We start from the raw sequence: 22,176 nt of genomic DNA on the forward strand, positions 1-22,176 counted from the left end.
GATTGACTCTGAATTGCCTCACGTTGTCGGTGAGACCCAAAGCTGCGGTTTTGCGGAGCTCGGATTTCTTTTTCAACGAGTGGGGAAGCAAAGAGGGGGGAAACAGGGCCGTTGGTGATGATGGGGTTTTGGCGGTGCGCTGGTTTAATTTAGCGCTCAGCGTCCCCCCCTCGTAATGCAGGGGATGAAAGCTGCCCTTTCCGTCACTGCTGGACGTGGCTGCACCCATCTGTCTGGAATTGAGGTGTGTGGGTGCCCTGCACCGGGGCTCTGCTATCACTGCATCCCGGGGGCTCTGCTGGACGCTGAGCTGCCCTCCTGCACTGCCACGGAGCATCCTCTGCCCGGGCAGAGCTGTACCTGCACACACAGCTCCTGTTTCCATTGGGTTCTGCTGTGTTTGGTGTGTATTGAGATGGGTCTTTAGGTGGTGGTCAACAAAACCCGAGTCTGCTGTTGGGGCTGGAAGCAAGGAGTGGTGGGAGCTGTGCTGGTGCTGCTGTCAAACACTGACAGCCATCGGGGTGGTTGTGGCCATGCAGGGATTCAGGAGGGCATTAACAATGTGAGGGTGCTGCTCTGCTGCTGCCCCAATTATCAGCCCCCAACTGCAGCCTCACATCCGTGACTGCATTTATTCCCTGGGAAGGGGTTGGAGGGCTGATGACCCCTAGAGAGAGGCTTGTTGTGAGTGGATGATCGGGGGGATGCAGCACCTTCCCTATGAAAACAGGCTGGGGGAGCTGGGCTTGTTCAGCATGGAGAAAAGAAGGCTGTGGGGTGACCTCAGTGCAGCCTGCAGTACCTAAAGGGAGCCTAAAACAGGAGGGGAATCAACTCTTGGAAAGGGGAGATAACAGCAGGACAAGGGGAAATGGTTTGAAGTTGAGGAGGGGAGATGGAGGTTGGATGTCAGGGGGAAGTTCTGTGCTATGAGAGCAGTGAGGTGCTGGAACAGCTGCCCAGAGAGGCTGTGATGCCCCGTCCATCCCTGGAGGTGTTCAAGGCCAGGTTGGATGGGGCCCTGGGCAGCCTGGGCTGGTATTGAATGGGAGGTTGGTGGCCCTGTGTGTGGCAGGGGGTTGGAGCTTCGTGATCCTTGAGGTCCCTTCCAACCCTGGCCATTCTGTGATTCTGGATCAGTTGTGTGAAAGGTAAAGCAGCTGTGGCAGAGGTAGGAAAGTGGAGGGCAGTCCAAATGGGTGTCCTGGAGATAGGGTCTGCTTTCCCAAACCCATGGAAGGAGGAGAGAAAGCAAATTAACTCAGTGCTTCTGTGCTTGCAGCGTGCTGATGGCAGAGCAGCCAGGAGCTGCTGCGCAGTGAAGTTCAGACCACGAACTGATGCACCACAGCCACTCTGGTGCAGCACTGCTGGTGGCAAAGTGACAGAGCTGTGAGATTCCAGCTGCCTTTGTGCTGCAGGGACCAGGGAAAATAGTCATCAGTGAAAGGAGGGATGGGCTGAGCGCATTGCGAGGTTGCTCTGTGGCTGCTGGGATGTTAAGTGCAGTCCATCTGTTGCACGGTGTCATTTCCTGCTGGCCTGTTATTCCACCAGGGTTTGTTCCCCTGGCTGGTGCTTGCATGATGCCAGAAGAGGACTAATGAGAAGCTGAGTCGTTGTCCCTTAGATCTCTGATTAGAGGCAGGAGAGAAGTGGCACATCTGTGGGCTTCATCTATTTGGCACTGAGAGCATCCTGCTCCAGGCTGAGCCAGGTCACAGGCTGATTGATTTAACCTTGTGTTCCAAATCCATTTTGAACGTGCAGCCCCCTAATTGTCAACCGAGAAAAAGCCAAAACCAACCCCAAAAGGCACTGATGAGATCGCAGGCTTCTTTAAAGGCCATTTCTCAGCTCAGCTGCACCATCTCAGAGCGATCTCCACCTTTGGGGTGGGGCTGTCAGATGAGTGCTGTCAGGCTGTCTGGGCTTGTGCTGTTTTCCAGCAGTTCAGCTGATATCCATGGCTCGAGGCCATCTGATTTTTGGTTACCTGCTCAGCATGCAGTGATGGCTGGCAGAGGGGCGACGTGGGGAAACTCACAGCTGCTAAGCGAGCCTGACTCCCAGCATCACCAGCAGTGGTTTTGGCTGCTGTTCTTGTTCTGTTTCGCCTGTCTTGTAAATACTGGGCTGTTTTCTTTTCTGATGGTGGAGAGAGGTGCCTGGATTGGCAAACTGTGCGTGGCTGTGAGGTGGGGAGGGAGTGATGTGAGCACATGGGGTCAGGAAAGCAGGAGGAAGGAGTGCAGCACCTCCAGCACGCGATGCCTGTGGTTCCATGGGTCAGTGCTGCACACCTCAGGTATTCCTGCAAGGAGCTGCTGACTGCGGGGTGCTGCGTTTGTGGCAGCTCAGCACGAGCAGGAGGGCTGTTTGCTTGTTTTACTGCCCTGTTTATCTAAGGAGCAGGATTCCTCACGTGGGTGTGAGCTCCCTGCCTTCCCATTGCAGGTAGGACAGCAGAGCTGTGCGATCACACAGGCGGGTGGTGCCGTGTCCTTCAGCTCTCCCTGCTGCTCACCCTGGTGGGTTTTGCCTTCACGCAGCCCCTTCCGTTGGCCACGGCAAAGCTGCTTCAAACCCTCACCTCGCTGCAACCCCTCCTCTTTGCTGCTCCCAAGGTGACTTTTGCAGCAACCATCAGAACCTCCCACCTCCACGCCAGCAGTGAGGGGTTTGATTTGTGTGATGGAGATAGCACAGCAGCTCCATGCCTTTCCAGCCTCCTGTCTTCTTGCTCTCACGCCCTGTCAGAGCACAGCCTGTGCCTGACCTCAGAGCACCGCATCAGCTGCTCACTGGAGAGCAGTGTTAGCACCTCGGGGTGCCTGCCCTGCTGAGCAAACAGCACTGCAGTTGCTTTGGAGATGGTGTGAGCTCTCCTAAAGCTCTGTTTCTGCAGCACTGTCACAGCGCAGGTCCTCAGTTTGGTGTCCCCTACCAGCTCTGCCTTCAGAAATAATTGCCTGCTGGAAGGAGCCGACCGAAGGGCTGTGATGCATTGCAATTGTTTGGCTGTGTGCAAAGCAGCCTTTTGGGGTGGAGTGTTTGCAGGTGCTTGGCAGGTAGCTTCCTTCAGTGCCCTTCTGCCTTTTGGGCAGATCAGGTGGGTTTTGTAGGTTCTGTGAGCCTGGGCAACCAGAGGGGCTGTTCAGTGGGGTGAGACACGCTCGTTTGGATGGGCAGAAGGAACAAGGGGTGGCCAGGCAGAGCAGGGGGGATTCGTGGCTCCTGGAGCTCGTTGCACTCAGTGCAAAGCATGGCAGGGATCACCTCTGCATTGGTTTTTCTGCCTTGGCAGCACCAGCAGGCTGTGTCTGTTGGGAAGGTGGGCAGTCGGGCACTGCTTGCACAGCGCTGACAGCCAGACCTCCCCAGGTGCCCGCAGACCACAGGGGCTGCAGGTCCCACAGAGCAGGTTTGAGTGTTTTATTGCCCGCTCTCCAGGCTATTGCTTCCTTTGTAAAAGGGTTATTTCCTTCCTGCAGTGCAGCATGCAGCAGGAGGAGGGTGTGCAAGCAAGGCAGACAACACAGCGGCTGCAGCAGTGTTGGTGCACCATTGCATTTTGAGATTCACTGCTGCTCTGTCCAGGGCAGGGAGTGCCCTGATGATGATGGCAGGATGTGCTCTGCCCAGGGGAGAGGGGCTGTCCTCAGAAATCAGTGCGTGTGCTTTAGCACACTGTGAGTTCAGCTGGTCTGTGAGTGGGCTGCAGCAGTTCTGGTGGCTGCAGTTGGTGCTGCGGTCCCTTGGCAGCTCAGCTGTTGTGCAGGCAGGCTGTGCTCCGCATCCCCGGCCCTGCAGCACAAAAGCAGAGCTGGGAGCAGAGCTGCTCTGCGTGCCCATCTGCCTGCGCCACCGCTGGGAGCTGCAGTTTGGAAGTGCTTTTAATTGTGAGCTGGTTTGCCATGGCACGGCTCACAGAGCTGTTGGTTCTCAGGGAATGGGAGCAATGAGGGGCAGAGGGAACTGGTAGAACTGGAATGCCAGGCTGCGGGGGGTGCACGGAGCTGGGCTGGCGTTTGTTGACGCTGCAGGTTTTGCTCCTGAGCGCATTGGAGGGGTTTAAATAACAGTTTGGAAGCGGAGACCTGAAATCATCCCGTTGACGTGAGGAAGGAAGCCCTGTCTCACCCAAATCTTGGATGCTGGGGGATCTTGGAGCAGCTCAGGCAGAGGTGAGGCTGTGGGCTGGGGAGCAGAGCGGAGCCCTCGTGGCCTGGTAACCCAGCGTGGCTGCAGATGGTGCTGCTCCAGTGCAGGGCTCTGTGCAACGCCTCCATGCACTGCGTGTGCTGGAGGAGCCCTGGGTGCCTTCACTCCCTTCCCATACACTGAGCAAGTGTTCGTTCATGGCCACGTGGCCAACAGATTGAGGAACTGGACTGGATTGAAACCAGCTGCTGCTGCTGCTGCCCTGGGCTGCCTGTGGAAGGGCTCAGGGATCCCGTGGCTCTGCTTCCTTCTGAGCAAGGCTCTGGGGTTCCTTGGCTCTGGCTTTGGGCTGTGTGCTGTCCCTTGTATTGCTATGGGGCTCTTCTTCACCTCTTGATTCTTACAGGAAGCTGCTCCTTGCTTTGGCTCACCCAGGTGGAGGCATCACAAAGCTGTCCCAGATTTATGAGCGTGATGTTATTGCAAGGCAGCAGAGAAGTGGGGTGCTTTGATTCCTGCCGCAGCTCTTTGCTGTGCGTGCAGGAGGGACGCAGACCTCGTTAGTTAAGGCTGTGATAAAAGCCCCCTGCTGCTCTGTCTGCAGTAAGATAAGCCATGCCCAGAGCTAGCCCAGCCTGCAGGGAGCCGTAGTGACAGGGAGCCAGGTGAAGAAGCGGTTGCTTTGTTCCCCTTGGTTGCAGGCATGCAGATGGAGCAGTGGAAGTGCTGCAGCTGGGTGCCCTGAGCTCTGCCCCCTCCCAGGGCATGGAGAGCCACAGCTCCCAGCACACAGCCCTGTGTTCCCAATGGAGGCAGCTCTGGGTTCTGCCTGCTGGGATGGACACAGAGCTGCCTCTGGATCTGAGGAAGTGCAGTGCTTTCCTTTTGTTTCTGGTTCTTGTTGCTGTGGATTGGGGTCCTGCTGGATTTGGCTGCCGCATCCAGGAGCCTCTCAGTGTGCTGCTGGCTGGGATCAGCGCTGTGGGCGGGGGGTGGGCTCATCTCTAAGTGGTGCTGGCACCTATCAGAGGCTGCCTGTGCCAAGCAGAACACCAGCTTTGATGTGCTGGGGGGGGAGGGGGAGGTCAGCAAACCTGCTCTGCTGTCCAAGGACACAGCAGTGGAACAGGGGAGAGCTGAGCAGAAAGTCAGAGCTCGCAGTGCCATCTGCTTGTGCTGAAGCCCCACGGAAGGCCCAGCAGTGCAGGTTGGGTCCGAGCTGTGCACAGCATCAGTGCTTGGTGTGCTGCAATGGAAATGGCAAAGGGTTGGGCTTTTTTTACAGGGGAAGTTCCCATGCAGAAACGTTACGGGTTGTGTTGGTGCTGTGCTGCCTGCTGGGGCTACGGGGGGTGGGCAGGTTGGTTTGTTGGGGTAACAGCGTGGAATCACACTCTGCTATCTCAATTCATTAACACACGTCCTGGTGATGTGTATGTGTTCATAAAGTGCTGTGTTCTCATTCTATGGATGACCAGAACCTCGTTAACATCCTGCTTTAATTCTATCAGCTGTCATCCCTGGCGTTGTTTTCATCTTTTGCTTTGCTTCGTGTCTGGTCTCTGCAAGCAAGTTACCTCATTCAGTCCATTGCAATTACTCACCTACGTCTTCCTCTAATCTAAAAGGTTCCCCAACTCCATGCTGGCAGTGTTGGATCGCTGTGCCACCCCCAGGCAGCTGCCACAGCACCGAGAGATTTCTGCTGCTTTCTCAGGGATCCCATTATCAAATGCTGCATCTGCAACGAGGAGCTGCTGGTTTCCTTAGCTGCTCTATGAGGATTTCTCCCACCCGGTTGTTGGCTGTGCAGGTTGTACGTGCAGTTGTCATTTGCAGCTCTGTTTCTGTGTTTGTCCTTTCTTCCACAAAGCCCTTCCAGCTCAGCAGCTGCAGAGCTGCAAACCCTGTCCTGGGTGGAGGCAGTTCCACCACAGTGCAGCAAATGGTGACGGAATGGTGATAAGCGAAGGATGTGAGCAAAGCAAACTGCAGGGACTGCAGCCCAGAGGGGTTTCTCTCGTGGGGTTTAAGCTCTTATCTGCAGCTGAACTCTGAGCTGCCCTCAGGAGCTGCTCTGTGCCTCGAGTTGTTTTCTTTCATGTTGTGGGTGCTTATGGTGCGCATCAGAGCTGGACTCTGTTCCTTGGGCTGCTGGGTGTGGGTCAGTCCTCTGCCTTGCTGTGGGGACGCAGCAGGTGTAGTTTGGGGCCATTGTAAGGACATCCTGGCTCTCCCCTGTGTGCTTTTCTCCTAAAGCAGGGAGAAGCTTTTGGCTCGCTGCAGGACAGCCTTGCCATGCTGTCAGGAATGTTGGGAATGGGGACAGGAGGGCAGCTGGGGGTGCAGGTGATGCCCCACTCCCACCTGGGGGTGTCACAGCTGTACATCAGCTGAGAATAAAAACGAGCCCTGCACTGCTTTGCTTCTGGCTGCACTTGGAAGCATCCCTGAGTCTTTTGAAAGATGCTGTTTGGTGTTGGAGCTGAGGTGAGCAGCCTGAGATCAGAAGCAGCATGAGGGCAGAGTGGCACAGCTAATGAGCTGCACTGTGATGGCCTATGGAGCATCCGAGTGCTCCAGGCATGGGCTGCTGCAAATGGGGCTGTGAAAAAGCAATGAAGGTGGTACAGCAAAGCCTGGGGCTGGGGAAAAGCAGCACCAAGACCAGGTCCTGTCCTCCCCAGCCCACACTGTGCCTCTTGCAACCACTTGCTGTGCACCTGGCTCATCCTGACTGCTGCAGGAGCGGGGAGGAAAGCTGCAGCCCATCCTGTGCTGCTGCAGAGCTGCACCAGGCAGGATGCAGGGCTGTGCTGTGCTGTGTCTGGCTGCTGCAGGCTCTGAGCTGCAAGAATAGTGCTGAGAACGCAGCGTGGCAGTGCCTCATTTCTGCTGCAGAGCTGGAAAAAAGGCGTCACCTCATCACGAGATCAGAGCAGGGTCAGTGGAAAAAGATGTATTCTTAGATTGGTACAGAAAGCTGAAAAAAGTGCAGAAAAGCACCGTTTGAACACAGTGGGCCGAGGCTGTGATGGCAGCAGCAGGGATGGGTGGTGGCACAGCAGAGGGCTGTGAGCATCCCGGGGCAGTGCTGGCACGTGGCTCATGGTGCAGACAGATCCCACATCTGAATGGTGGTACGGGGACGTGTGATGTGCAGTGTGTGCTGTGCTAAAAGGAGTGACATCCAGGTTTTGTCAGGCCTGCTGGCTGCAGGGAGGATGGAGCATCTGGCAGTGGGGGTGGCAGTAAGATCCCATCCTGCAGGGCACGTTATCCATTGTCTGTTGTCCAGCTGGTGCTGCAGCACTGTGTGCACTGCATCAGCCATTGCTTTGCTGAGCGAGGCAGGGACGTGTGTGCCTGCTTTGGCATCCTGGTGGGAGCACCAGCAGTGCTGATGTTGCTCCCTCTGCTCTAAGCTGGTTAATAACTGGGTGCTGGAGGGATCCCTTCTGGTTGGGGTGGAGATGCTTGCAGCCATGCTGTCCCCTGGTGATGCATCTTGGTGCACAAAGCTGCTGTCTGGCCCTCAGCATGCTGCCTGCATCAGAATTCCAGGCACAAGCAGAGCCCTGGTGACACGCAGAGCTCGGCACTGTGCAGGAATGCCCTTGAAAGGCAAATTAAGCCAAACTCGCCGGTGGCTTTGGGGAGCAGCAGGGCTGCTGTCATCTCTGCTAAGGATGAAGTAGGTTTTGAGGTGTCTGATTTTGCTGCTCTTCTGCTTCCCTTTCCCAAAAGATGTGAGCTGCAGACGTGCTGTGCTGTGGGGCTGCTGCTAAGGGGGGTTTGTGTGCAGGTGCTGAGGTGGTGCCTGGAGATACAGAGCCCTCAACAAGGAGCACTCATGGCTTCTGCATGTGGTATCCTTGCTCATGGAAGCATTTGGAGCAGGTTTTGTTGAATGCATGTGCTTAAATCACAGCCCTGAAGCACCTGTGTGTTTCAGCTGTGTTCATGGATTAAAGTAGGGGGGTTCTTGGGGTGTTTCTCAAGTGACTTCAGGATGAGCTGCCTCTGAAACGAGCACCACGGGATGCTCTGGGTGGTGATTTGCTGTGCAGTCCTCACAGATCACGCTTCCCCTTGCTGAGCTTTACAAGCTGTGGTTCCCAGCCGTGCTCTGAGCACTGATGTCTTTATCTGGGAGTTCTCCCTGTCTGGGAGTCCTGCAGCAGGAGCAGCCTGCGTTGTTCCTGGCCGGTCCATGCAAAGCATTTCCAAACTGCTGAGTGTGTTTCTGTTGGAATCCAGGCGCGTCCCCATTTCCCCAAACTCAGTTCCTCTCACACCTCATTGCAGAACTCTCCCCAGACAACAGCTGGGCTTCCTACTGAGATCCCAGTTCCTCCTTGTGGTCCCCTTTCCCCAGACATTCAGCGCTGCCGTGTGTGAGAGCTGTGCACGTGCTGCCCTCATTGCTCCATGTGCACCGCTGTTCCTTTGCAGCAGGCGTGTGGTGCCCTGCTGGAGACGTGAAGGACCAAAGCTTTGTGAGTGCTGCACCTCTGCTTTGTCTCACCTTTCCTCCCCAAGCACCGTGTGCAGCTCTGAGGCAGAGGGACGGCGCTGCTCTCTTGGCTGTGTGTTCTGGGGAGGATTTGTGCTGCTGTTCTCTGCACGACGGCTGTGCTGTGCTGCTGAAGAAGTAAAATTAAACGTGGGCTTTGGTCACACTTGGAATTCTAATCTGTGTGTCACTTCTGTTTCCTGTTTTCATAGGAATTGCTCAGAGCATCGGTGGTTGGGAGGAATGGAGGAGAGCTCTGGTGAGTACTGTGATGCTGTAGCACAGGCTGTGAACCTGTTCCTTCTTCCTTGGATAAGCACTGCAGTGAACCTCGTTATTTTGAGCCTCACGTCTTTAATTTGAGGCAGATGATTGCAAATGAGGTGGTTTGCATCAGCTGCAACTCTGCTGCACAAATGGTGTGGGCTGGAGCCGATGGATCTCTTCTGAAATCTCCCTTCCCTGTGAGCTGGAATTGGGCTCTTGAATACCCCAAGCTCTTGGAAGCAAGCAACATCCCTTTTCTTGATAGGGAGGAGGCCAGGAGCATTGAGCTGGTGTGTGATTGGAGCAAGGCAGTGACAAGTCAGAAGGAGGAATCAGCTGCTAGCTCCTGATTTTGCTGTATTAATTTCCCTGGGCTGCTCTGTCTTGCAGAAGATGTGAAGTTTTTAATTGAGATTTGGCTTTAAAGCTCTTGCTTTAGGCACTGCTTACCACTTGCCCTGAGGCGAGCGAGCTCCTTCCTTTCAGCTTTAAGCAATGCAAGAATTGGGTTTCCTCTAAAACTAGCAGGTTTTTGACCCAGTGTTATGAATGAGTGTTCCAGCCACGTGCCAAAAGGGTGCTGGAAAAAAGCACTGCCTTCCATTACCCTTTTTTTCATCGCCATTGAGATGGGGTTTGCATGGTGGGCAGCCCATGTCCACGCTGTAGCAGCCGATGGCTCCCACCTTGTGCAGCTCTGTGACCACCAATGTGATTTCCAGCCTCTTCCTGTGCAATCAGGTGATGCCACCCTTTAAGCTCAAGGAGCAGCGTGTGTGACAGCAGCATGGCGAGCTGGGGCTGCCAGGTCTTGCCTTCGTGCAGAGCTGCTTGGAGAGATCCAAGCACGCATTCCTGCAGTCACATCAGCCTTATAATCCTGGTGGCGAGCGCTGCTGCTGTGCCCTCTAATTGTTGGTGCAAGGTGCCCGTTTAATTGGCGGTGGCGTTTCCCCCACAATTTGCTTGTGGCAAAACTGATCCCAGATGAAGCCTTCTGATGGAGGTGGGAGCAGTGGCTGTGCAGATGGCAGCTCCCTGCTCAGCCCTGGGTGCAGGCAGCAGCAGGGCGAGTTGTTCCATCCCTCCAGCCTTCACGGCGTGGCTTCGAGCAGCACTGTGGGCTCTGCTGGGGCTGCCCGTGGCCGGCTGCGTTCTGTCACAAAGCTTCACGTCCCTCCCTGCTCCTTGTGTTGGTGTGCTGGAGCCTGTCGGGCTGCCAGGAGCTCTGTTTGCTGATGGGAGCAGTGCTGGGGCGTGGGATGTGAAAGGCCTCACGTTCTGCTCACGTCCCATCAGGTGAAGTAGAGCTGCTTCCCCTTCAGGATGGAGAACCCGGGCTCAACCTTTGCACGCTCGGCGCCCCCAGAGCTGACCGTGAAGCTTTGTGTCCTCAGTGCTGGGAGCTGAGAGCCCCGTACTCAAAGCAGAGTAAACAGATGGGTCTCTTATTGCTATTTTTTTTAATTACTTTGCTTTTAAGGACGCTCATTCTGCAGGTGCTGCTAAGCTCAGGACTCCGGGTTGCTCCGGGCACTGGGGCTGGAGATGAGGTAAGGCAGAGCTGCGTGCAGGAGCTGAAGCCCGTGCCCTTTGCTCCTGCAGAGCCTGGTGCTTTTTGATGCTGTCCTTAACCTGGTTGTATATTAACTGCCCTCCCAATGCTGCATGGCTGGCTTTTGTTTTAACCGCATTGGCGCGTGTTCAGAGCTGGTGTGCTTCGAATGGCCACTGGGACTGCACAGCCGAGCAGAAATCCTTTTTAGCTGTCAGGCTTCGCTGGTCACAGTGGGTGGGGGAGCTCCTCTTGGCTGGGTGCCCCAGCTAATTAAAAATGAAGCGTGCTGTTGTCTTCAGACTTTAATTTGTGCTCGCCCCCCAGGGCTGGAGGAAGCACGGTCTCCATGCGGCTGCAGGGAGGCTTCAAAGCTTGTTGGTGCACATTTTAGAGCAGGTATGCAGCTGAAAATTTGCTCTCAAGTTTACCCTGGGTTATTTTTCCAAGTACAGAGAGGAGCATACAGGAGCTTCTTGGGCTGTGGGCCTGAGTGAGTGTCTGTAGGCGCTTGCAGCTGATCCAGACATGTGTGTGTTGCAGCCACAGCAGCGTGGGATGGCTGCTGTTCTCTGGGATGGATGGACTGAGCAAAGCAGGCTGTGCTGTGTGATGGCACTGTGAGCTGGCAGTGATTTGGGGTCTGTGTGACGCCGAGCAGTGCCTGAGTTGAGCCATCAGTGTGAGGATGGAGGTGGTGAGAGCAGCACGTGGGTTCTGAATACACAGCTGTGCAGGGCTGAGCTCCCCTTCATCCCAGGGTCCCACCTGCACAGCTGTTGATCTGAAGGGCAGTGGCACTGCAGCATCTCACCCGGTTCGGATCCTCCTGTTGCTGCAGGGAGGCTCAGCATCACCTTCTGTTTTCAGGGTGTTTGCACTGTGTTTGCTGCCCTCTCCCAGGCGCTGCTCCCCTCTCAAACTGCTTTCAGCCCTTTCCCTCGTGGGGGCGATGCAGGGGTGGTGCTGTGACCTAACGAGGACGCAGGCCAAGAGCTCCAGAGCAAGCAGCTTGCTGGTCCAGCAGGCTCTGAGCCTTCCTCCAAGGAAGGCTTTGCTCTCCTTCCACCTTCAGTGTTCTGCTTGCAGTTCTGGTGGCACTGGGATGACCCTGTGGGCAACTGCAGGCGACTGCTGAGAGAACTGGGGAACGTGAGCAGCCTCTTGCACACGCTGTTCTAGAATAACACTTGGAGTTTGTGGATGCTTGAAGAATATTCTGTAGTTATTTCTGTGTTCACGACCGACTTTCATCCCCTTGGTCTCCTGCTGTGCTACTTTTTTGCCAGTTCTTTTCCAACTGAAGAAAGGAAATACTCCTTGAGTTCTTAAGCTCTGTGTAGACAAAGCAGCAGTTTGTTTCATCATGTGTGCTGGCTGCTGGGCTGCGAGCCTCGTAAGGAAACCAGCGTGATATGGATCTGCTGCTTTTGGACACTGGGACTCCAAATGGAGTCTGAGGAGAGGAAGGGGCTGGGAATGGGAGCGCTGCCGTGCCACCAGCATTGCTGCTTGCTCCCAGCAGGATGTGTGGCTGAACAAGGGCCAGCAGATGCTCCAGAGTTTGGGAAATGAGTGCGTGATCATTGCACGAGCAGATGGATTTGCAGATCACCTCTGATTCAAAGCACAGCCACGCTGCTCCTTTGGGTAATGCCCTGCAGGGAAGGTTTGTCCTCCAGGAAGGCACGAGCCGCAGTTCCCTCATGCAATATATTATACAGCAGTATAACTGTTTTGTGCAATACAATAGAAGAGCCAAAGCGGCCAGAGTGCCTGCGATTAAACGTTTAATTATGGCTGAAGTGCGCTGTGCTGCGAGAGGCCAAATGTGCCGGAGACACATTTACTGCAGGGTTGTGCTGAGCTCATCTGGGACCATTTGACTTTTAAACGAGGTGCAGCACAGAACGCTGGCTAACCTGCCTGAAAGCATTGCTGTAAGTAGGTGAGCGCATTTGGCAGGTTAGCAAAACCCTTTGGGACACAATCCTGATGTTCTTTTGTTCTTCAGCTCGCAGTTCCCAGGGTGCGTGGGGTGGTTAATGGGATGCCTGCACTGCTCTGCCTCTGCAGGTGACCTTGGCGCTGTAGCACCCCGTTCTGGGCTGTGGTAAAGCTGTGGGTGCTCAGTTTGTGCAGCTTTCTCTGCCTGGAGGAGAGCAGAGCTCGTCGTGCCCTGGTGGCTCTGCTGTGAGTGTGTGGGAATGAAATACCTGGCGTGATGGGCTGCCAGGAGCCAGGTGGGGCGGAGGCTGGCACTGAGGGAGAGGTGTTGCACCTGCAGTGCTCAGATTGAGTTGAACAGTTTCCTTGTATTGAGAGATAAGGCTCTATAGGACGTGTAATCAATCCGAGCCGACTCGCTGGGTAAGTAGGGCACTGCTGGAGGGCCTCAGCCCAGACCTGACGCTCACATCGCCCTCTGCAGTGCTGCTTTCTGTCATTTGCCACCTGATTTCAGTAGTGGATCTCATTGGGACCGAGAGAGAAGCCTCTCCGGGAGCAGAGGTACGAATGCTTGTTTTAAATGGAGCCATTGTTGTTAGCATTTTTTTGGGTCACACAGCAGCAGTGCCTGTGGATGAATGGCAAACCCAGCCCTTGGGGTGGGATGCTGCTGCTGATGCTGCTGCTGATGCTGCTGCCCTCACAGTGGGGTTAACTGAACAAAGCTGCTCTCTGCACAGTGTTGGGAAGGAGCCCAGCTGTTTTCTGGAGGTGGCTTTTGTCTCCTCAAACACAGCATGAAACCCACGTCCTGGAGTGGCTTTGTGCTGGTGTGGGGCTGAGCCAGCTGTGACAGGCAGGTGATAACCACAGGTTAACGGGTGCGAGGAGAGCTTGGGAAAAGCAGCCCTCCATCCTGGCTGTCCTTGCTGGCTTTCTAAAGGACTTGGCAGCTGGTTTTTGGGAATGTTTCATTCCTGTGCCTTACAAATGATGAGTGCCTCCGCTCCCGTCTGCCTCCTGCGGGTGGCACAGCGCCGTTCCTTCCGACCGAGCGCTGCAGTGCTGCGGCGCGGCCGCCGGGGGGCGATCGCGAGTCGGCCGGGGGGGGGGGAGGGGGCGGCCGGCGGAGCTCCGGGAGATATATGGGGGGAATAATGGGGGGAATAATGGGGGGGAATATTGGGGGAAATAATGGGGGGAATAATGGGGGAAATGGGGCTGCGAGGAGCTGGGGAGGTCGGGAGTAATAAGGGGAGGCTTTGGGGGATGCAGCGTGTCTTCTAGCGAGGAGCACAGCGGCCGGCTCTGGCTGAGCACAGTGTGTTGCAGGGGTTAAGTTGCATTTCACTTCGGGGAGGGATGGAAAATCTCTCCAAGTAATTAACTTAAGATGCCGATGCTAATGAAGGGCTTTCAAAGCTGGGGCTGTTTGGGGTGGGGGGGGGGAATCCCCCATTGAGTCGATGGCAGCGGGGCCTAAGGAGTGATGCTGCAATTATTAGGCTGAAATGATGTTGAACACGAAGCTAATCCCGTTATCTTGCAAATATGGAGGAAACTGCTTGCTCCGGATAGCTCTGTAATGGGATTATTGCAGCGAGTGGCACCCCTGCCATTCCCTGTCTGCTCGGGGTGAAGCATTGATCAGCACTGAGCAGCCTTCCCGTGGGGGGGGCTGTGGGGCACTGCAGTATTTCTGTTGGAGGAAAAAGCAGCTTTGAGGCTGAGCAGCCTCTCATCTTGAGAAGCCATTCCGTCCTCTGCAGCAGAGATCCCTGGAGCCCATCTCTAAGGCAGAGAGCTGAAGGACAAGGATGAGACGAGGCATCCGTCCCCAAAGCATCGGGTCGCAGTGTGAGAGGTTCACACTGCAGCGGGTCCTGAGGAGCCATGAGGATGCTGTGAGGATGGAGCCCTCTGCTATGGGGAGGGGCTGCAGGAGGTGGGGATGTGCTGAGCACCAGTTGCTGGGGGTCTTCAGAAGCGTTGTCCCGGGGGTCCTTAAGCCATCTGTGTGATCCACTGCTGTGTCAGCAGTGCAGGAGAGCACAAGAACCAAGGGCATCTGGCAGCAAGGAGAGGAAGGCCTAAGGAGCCTGGCTGGGCTGTGAGCTTGCTAGCTCACATACCTGGAATTGCAGCACGCTGTAACTCTTAGGCTGCACGAGTTGAGAAGGTGAGCAAATATTTGCAGAGCTCGTGGCTCAGGCTGCAGTTGCAGCTGGCTGTACCACAGGTGCTCCCAGTGGGCTGTGACAAACATCCATGTGTCCCACCAGCAGTGCAGGAGTGCTGTCTGCTGGTCTCAGTTTGGGATTTTTAGGTGCTGTTTTGGGATCGTGATGCTTGTTGCCAGGCAAGGTGGCTGTGTTGGCCCTCAAGAGCAGCACCAGGGCAGAGGAGTCGGTGTGGGAGATGTGAGGGGTCCTACTTGCAGTAGGCAACAACCTCAGGGAGAGAGCTTGCTGCAAGGTGATGACGAGCCGTGCCTCCCAGGCTGTTGGTATTATCTAATCCTGGGCTGTTTCCTTTAATTATATGAAATGTCCTTGACACTGTAAACAATTGCCATGGCATTGTCTGTGCAGAGCTGTGAGTCAAAGATGACGCATGACCAGTGTTAGGTTTGGGGACCGGGGGGGGCTGGGTGCTCCGGGGGGGCTGGGTGCTCCAGGGGGGGCTGGGTGCTCCACGCTCACGGCTGCTCCTGGCACAAAGCTGAGGCCGTGGGGCTGTGCTGCTGGAGGGCACGCAGAGCTCACATCCAGCTTCACATCTGGGCAGTTTCACTGCCCTCTCCAAGGCAATCGGGTTCCAAAGGGGTGAGGAAGGGGATGATCCGCAGCGCTGAACCACGCTGCAGTCCTGCTGGCATCACAGCATTTGCTTGGCACGGTTGCTGCTGTGTGCTGACACCTGCGTGCTGCGTGACAGCAATGTGTGGGGCTGGGTTGGGGGTTCTGCTGGGTGCTGGTGGGGTGGCACTGCTGCCCTGTGCCACTGCTCAGAGCAGCTCCTTGGAGCCCCGTGGGACTGAGCTCCCCGTCGTTATCTTGGTGCTTAAATAGAGGACGAAGCTTGTATCAACGTGAATCACAAAGTTGATAAACTGGAATGGTTCCTCAGAGCCGTCTTCTTGTATGGGGCAAATATTTATCCGCATTGTTTCAGAAGGCAGATTTGTGCAAGTCGGAGGTCAGGCCTGTCGTTACAAGGCACGGCGTGCTTGGAAGGAGCTGCTGTGCCTGGTGTGTGCATCTAAAGCAGCAGTTAGAAAGAAATGCCAACTGTGGGTGAGATCCGAGCTGCATGGGTGCAAAAGGAAAAGAGAAAAAGAAGTGGTATTTTTCTTGTTGGCTCGAAGGGAGCGAAGCCAAATCCGTGTGCTGTGCCCCCCAGTTCCTGCGCCGTGGCAGGAAACTTGGTTTTCTCTTCCAACCGAATCTGCTCGAGATGATCAGAAGCTGAGATTGTGTGCCAAACTCGCCTTGCATTTTAATGAGGAGTTGCTGGCCTGGTCGATAATGAGGGCAGAGCAGGTGCGGTGGAAGTTGGGTGTTCCCCAGCAGCAGAACCATGGGGCTTTTGTGAGCCTCCCTGGGCAGAGCCAAGTGGGGCGGTGGGATGCCCTGGCACCGGCGCTGCCTGCTGGTAATGGGGAAAAAATGTGACTTCAGAGCGTGGCTTGGAGGTGTTGAAGGGTAATTGGGCTTCCTGGGGCCTGCAGTGAGCGCCGTGAGGCGGAGGACGTGCTGAAATGCCGTGCTGCAGTTTGGGGTTTTGGGGATGAGGGGCGTGTGTGCTTTGTGAGGCTTCTGCCAGGCCTTAAAAGGAGGAAATGGATCCAAGTTGAAGGAGGGAAGATTGAGGTTGGATGTTAGGGGGAAGTTCTTTACTAGGAGAGTGGTTGGGCCCTGGAACGGGCTGCCCAGGGAGGTTGTGGATGCCCCGTCCTTGGATGTGTTTAAGGCCAGGTTGGACGGGGTCCTGGGCAACCTGATGTGAATGTGGATGTTTGGTGGCCCTGCAAGGCAGGGGGGTTGGAACTACATGATCCTTGGGGTCCCTTCCAACCCGGGTGATTCTGTGATGCTGTGAAATGAGGCTGCTGGTGATCCTCCTGCCCTGCTCATGGCACATCTGCAAGGACTGCGGGTAGGAGAAGAGCTTTGGGATGGCGGGTCTGGCGATGAACATGGGCAGAGCTCCCTCCTGCTGTTCATTTGCAGCCTGCAGTGCTTTGCAGGGCCTGTCCTGTCCCATTGCCTTACAGGTGACCCTTTGCCAGAGGCCTGGGTTGCCTGCCATAACATCAGTGTAAAGCCACGGGGTGTTGGAGCAGGGCATGCTGAGCGTGCTGGGTTTGCCAAGGAGGGCAAGCAGCTGAGTGTGTGCACTCATCCGGGTCAGTGGGAGAGGTGCTGAACCAGAGCAGACCCTGTGCAACCTCTGGAAGGAGAGGGGTGTGCTGGGTTTGTGCTGGAGCTGGGCGTTCTGTCTGGCTTTGCTTCCAGTGCTGTGCAACAGGAAGCCTTGGGTGATGATGCTTGGTGGGTTCTTCTCTTTGTGTTTGTTGTCTGAGGGTTTTAATGGGTAAAATAGGAGTTAAGCTCAATGCTGTTTCTTCCCTAAGCAACAGAATAATTAATGTAATGTTCTCCGTGTTTCTGCTTCACGTTTTCCTAATAATATAGCTGCAAGTGACAGATGGGCATCTCGCCTCCGAGCGCTTCGCTGTTGGGAATATGCTGTTGCTTTGCTGATGCCTGATGCTTTGCTGGAATGCATCCTGTATTTGTGCTTCCTCTGGCTTCTGACCAGCGCTCCTGTTCATGCTGCTTCAAGGTGCTCCAAAAAGTCATTTGTTGGCTTTGGAGGTTCCCTTGCTGAAGGACAGCCTGGCTGTGAATCACCACAGCCCTCAAGTTGGCTGAGATGGGAGCGAATCTTTAATTTTCAGGATTACATTCCTTAGCATTCCCTCATCTGTAAACAGGAAAATCTTTAGCATATGCGGTAAGTAATTAGGGCGAATGGTGAGGAGGCATTGAAGGTATGTTTTTTCAGTGCTCCCATTGCAAGTCCCACGTCTTCCATTGGGAAACAAGGCTAGGGGCTGCCTTGACCTCACATCCTTGTCCTAGAGCTGTTACAGAGCATTGCTCTGCTCCCTGGGACAGGTGAGTGCTCCTTTGGTTCCTCTGCACCTGAGGATTCCAGCCAGGCTTCTCCTTCTCCAGCATGACGTGGCCACACTCAGTGCAGCTCGGCTCCTGGGCTGCACAGGACCACGTTGGCTGTGGGCTGCTGACATCCCTAGCAGGGAACACGTGGCATCAGGGTGCTGCCTGGTGTGCCAGCCCCATCGCCGCCTCACTGACCCACTGGTGGGGACGAGGGGAGGGGAACGCTCTGCGACATGGGAGTTTCCCATTTGGAAAAGTCTCAGGAAGCACGGAGGAAATCACATGGCTTGGGAGCACTTACCTCACTGCCCCGTCCCATCCAACGCAGCAGCTTTCATCAAAGCATGCAGGACCCGAACAATGCAGTGCCAGCTGGCTTATAAATAAACGTGCTTCCGTTTCCACACCAGGATGGCTTTCATACCACATGAGGGGAAAGGAAGAGCGTCACGTTGTTGGCTTGTGACCTTTGAGCCCAAACCACCGCGCTGTAACGGGTGACTCTGACTCCTCCGCATCTCCTTCTGAGCACAGTCCAGAAATGGGCACCTCTGTGGGCAGCCACGTCTTGTTTTCACACTCGTTTCTCATTCTGCCAACCTGCTGAGCTTGGCTGCTGAACAGATTGCAATGGAGGACATCCAGAGCTGGCTGTCCCCTCTTCTCCTCCCTTCAGCCCCGGCGCGATGCTCCTGTGGGCATTGGGAATCCCCATTGGGATTTCAAGCGGGAGCATTTTTGGGCTTCCTGCAGTGACTGCCGATGGGCTGGGAAGGAAAACGCCCAGTATTGCTGGGCTCACAGCACCGGCTCCATCCGCAGGGTTGGGTAATGCAAAAGTCCTTAATGTGCCCATGGCTGAATCATGGGATGTCAGTGCCTGAGTCACTGGAGATGAATGCGGTGTTTCACGTCGGTGCGAACTGAAATGTGAACAACAGTGTCTCTAATAGAGCAGCTAATAATACTTGTGCTCATTACGGGTTTCATTCGATTTTTAAAGTGAAACAATCAGGAAGAGGTTCCTCCTGCAGCGTGCGTGGGCAGATTGGGAGTGCTGCAGTGCTGGGTCTTACTGGGATGCTGCTCTGGGTGCAGAGGAAGGGAAACTTGAGAGGGGAGCACCTGTGTGACGCACCCTTGCACCTTCTTTCACCTGGATGTGCTTGGCTGGGGGCTGAGCTGTGCAGCCTGGCGTGGTTCTGGCTGTGGGCAGCCACAGATTTGCCCCGTGCCCTATGGGGAGCAGTGGGCTGCTCCCATGCTGTGCTGAGGCAGGTGTCCACATTAACAGCTGATGTTGCTTTTGGGTCGAATTTCTGCTGTTCCGTTGCTCTGCTGTCCTCCTCCCAGTGTTCCTCCCCCTGAAAGAAGAGTTGCAGCTGCTGTTCTTCAAGTGTCTGAAGCTCAAACCAAAGCTGCAGATCTGCAGATCTTTGCTCCTCCAGCAGCACAGCTCTGCAAGCATCAGCGAGCAACAACAGTGGTGAAGCCTCACTGATGGCTCATGAGACCTCATCAGCGCTGCAGGGACGTGGCAGTGCTTTGCTGCCCGCTTCTGTGCGCTCACAGCCCTGAGAGTCACTGAAGCACTGAATCTCTGTGGCTGTGCCAGCTTGTGGGCTGCCCCACTGCAAATGGAAACCTTCCATTGAAACCTAAGGGCGTTTTACTGGTGTAGAAGAAAGGGCTGGGTGTTGATATGCTGCTGTGCTTTAGCAAGCTGTGCGCTCTTTGGTCACTATGAATGCAACATAAACTGCACTGAGGCTCTCTGGAAGTTGGGCAGCTACAGAGCGAGTGTGCTGCTCTGCAGCAGGGAGGTTCTTCCCATCTCCTCCCAGGGTGTGCAGCTGATGCACAGTTTGGAGAAGGCATCCAGCCTCTGATCTCTGAGCTTTATGGGCCTTCGCTGGCTGGCTGTGGATTCAAATGGCCTTAAAATGGCTTTTTTCCTTAGTGTCAAAGCAGGGAGCCTTGAAATGAGGTGGAGAGAGCATGCGAGTCCGTCTGTCCTCATCGGGCTGCCAGGACGGGGCAGGAAGGCGGGCTGCTATCTGAGCACAGAGATGGGGCCGGAGGTGGGTGGGTGAGAAGAGCAGCCGTGCTGGGAAGCTGATGGAGGCGGTGGAATTTGCTGGTCCGCCCACCTCTGTGCGCTGATCCATCGCTCCTCCACCTGCTGCTGCTGCCCTGCTGCTGACAGGGATGTGGGGCACTCCATCCTCCCATGTGGTTGCAGCTGTGCTTCAGCAGGGAGTGCAGCAGGCCGTGTGCTGGCACGTGGTGTGGCAGCAGAGGGGCTGAAGGCGCCGGTGTTTCCCAGGTGTGTTTGTCCCTCAGGTGGGGATCTCAGATGTCACAGCTGTCCCTTCTTCCTTTTGGGACCAGCTCCCACCCCACACCTGGGTCAGGTGCTCCTTTGGGTTCCTCTGCTTGCTCCCAGCTGTAAGTCACCAGGATCCTAATGAATTCTGATGGCAAACTTGAGAATCCAAGTGGGTGTGCTTGAACTCTGCTGCGACGCGAAGGGTCGGGGGATGCTTGCAGCTGGAGCTGTCAAGATGGGACACGAATTAAAAAGAAACTCTCCTATTTTCCTTTTTAAAGAGCAGCTCTCCTTGGCGAGATGGAAACGAGAAAGTGCCCTCCTTGCTCCTGCCTTCCTCCCTTTAACTTTAGCAGAGAGAGAACTGACACTAAACCGCGTTTTATTGCACGTCTGCCTCGATGCTTGTCAGCACCGGCGCTCCTTTTGAGATCCCCTTTCATCTCAGAGCAGTGCAAGCTCTCCGTTGCTCAGCGTGCCAAGCTTTCTCACTCAGGATGGTGCAGTTTGGGTTCGGGTTCGTGCCGTAGTGAAGCCCCAGCTCTCCTCGCTCCCGGTGAGGAAGGAGCGAGGGGTGTTGATGCTTTGGGTTGTGCAGCTCAGTGGCTGGAGCGTGGCTGTCTCCTCCCCTTCCTGAGCTTCAGCCCCAGCCAGCACAGCTCTGGAATGACAGGCATTCCTGCGCCAGGGGAGCTGGCATGGGCGCCTATTTATGAGAATCAAGTGCCTGGGGAACAGGGAGCGGGACCCGCGTGGCCCACGGGCCGCCCTGCGGCTGCTTCTCCTCAGGCAGCTCCGCTCAGGCCGTGTTGGACCCCTCGGGTGTGGAGTGACCCTTTTGGAGGAGCCCGGTGCTCTCCCAGGGTTTGGATTCCTTCCTTTCTCCTCCCGCCGCCTCCCGGAGAGCGGCTTGGGAAGGGATCTCATGGGGCAGCCGCGCTTCTCCAGACCGGTCCATCCAGCTGCTGCGGGTGAGTAATGGAGGGCGAGGGAACGGCGGAGACGTGGGGCAGGAAGGCTGCAGGTGGGTCGGGGTGGTGGGAGCCAGGGGGATGCGGGGCTGGGAAGAGCCCACGGCAACGGCTCCGCTTCCTTCCGCTCTCTCCCCCGGCGCTGGGCTGCAGGCTGCGTTTTTGGGATCGCTCATCCCTTACCTGCGTGGCTCAGGGTTCGTCCAGCGCTGGTGCTGCGGTGAAACTCCCCCAGTGCCGCGCTGGGAATCGGCCCTGGGGGCTTCCGAGGGCTGCTTCCTTGGGTGCAGGCTGTCCCAGCACTTGGGGGGCAGCTGCAATGGTGCTGGGGGGCAGAAAGGCCTCGACAGCCACCCGCCTGCTGCTTTCTGCACCTCAGAGTTTGAGGGGATGAGAGCTGGTGGACAGGGATTGCTGTGATGCACAGAAACGAGGACGATGCTGTCACCTCGCACTGAGCTGCTTGCTCTCTCTGATCCCTAACGTGGAATTTGCTGATATTTGTACTGAAACAGCTGAACCCCCCCCCAAAAAAAGGAACTACTTTATTTCTTTTTCACTTTTGGAACTTGGAACCTCCCAAGTGTTGTTTGGGCACAGATGAAACTGGTGGCTTTTCTTTGCCACCCCCGGGTCGCTCCGGCTGGTCGTGTTCAAGAGCTGCTAAAAATAAGTGGTGCTGAGGGAGAGTGGAAGGGAGAAACAGGACTTCAGCCTCCTCTGTACGGTCAGGAGCCATCAGCAGCATCCCCTTGGGTCTGGGGGCTGTCAGGAGCCCCTTCTGCTCTTTCTCCCACCCCAAGCACCAGGTATTGGTGATTCTCAGGGTTAGGGGCTCTCCTGGTGCAGGTCTGTGGGTTTGGGGGTTCTGCTGCTGCTCGTGGGCTGCCTGAAGCTGCTCTGTGAGTGCAGTTGTAGTGGTTTAAGGTCGGGGTTCTCCTCTTCCCTGGGCCGTTCAGGCAGTGGACACAAAGCTTTTCAGGCTGCTCTCGGAAGCTAGCAGCATCTGTCCAAAGAGCTTCCTTATACCTCAGCCTTAATGGTATTTCCATCAGAAATGTGTGCTGAGATGATGGGGGCAGAGCAGCCCAGGGCTCTGCGGAGGCCTGGGGAAGGAAAGCAGTGTGTCCTCAGCTTCCTCCTACCAGCTTCATCCTGCAGCTCTGTCCCAGGCCTTGCCTTCCTTGAAGGAGGATTGTGCCACTTTGTTGGTGAAATGAGCAGCTTCCCCC

At 55.7% G+C, this 22,176-nt stretch overlaps 1 protein-coding gene across 8 annotated transcripts in view; it reads left to right on the forward strand.

The window, feature by feature from the left end:
- PHACTR4 (phosphatase and actin regulator 4) overlaps window positions 1–22,176 on the forward strand; it is a 39,581-nt gene that overhangs the window by 375 nt on the left and 17,030 nt on the right. Inside the window, exons 2-4 of one of the 8 annotated variants that reach the window (XM_048969069.1) lie at window positions 8,896–8,942; window positions 10,450–10,503; window positions 10,833–10,904. Coding sequence is in view for 5 of the 8 variants with exons in the window: in XM_048969062.1 (XP_048825019.1) it covers window positions 10,619–10,904 (286 nt within the window). In the remaining 3 variants the exon portion in view is untranslated. The other 7 variants (XM_048969068.1, XM_048969067.1, XM_048969066.1 and 4 more) reach the window with 7 other exon arrangements.

Source organism: Lagopus muta, chromosome 23 (assembly GCF_023343835.1).
Source record: "Lagopus muta isolate bLagMut1 chromosome 23, bLagMut1 primary, whole genome shotgun sequence".
NCBI classification, from domain to species: domain Eukaryota; kingdom Metazoa; phylum Chordata; class Aves; order Galliformes; family Phasianidae; genus Lagopus; species Lagopus muta.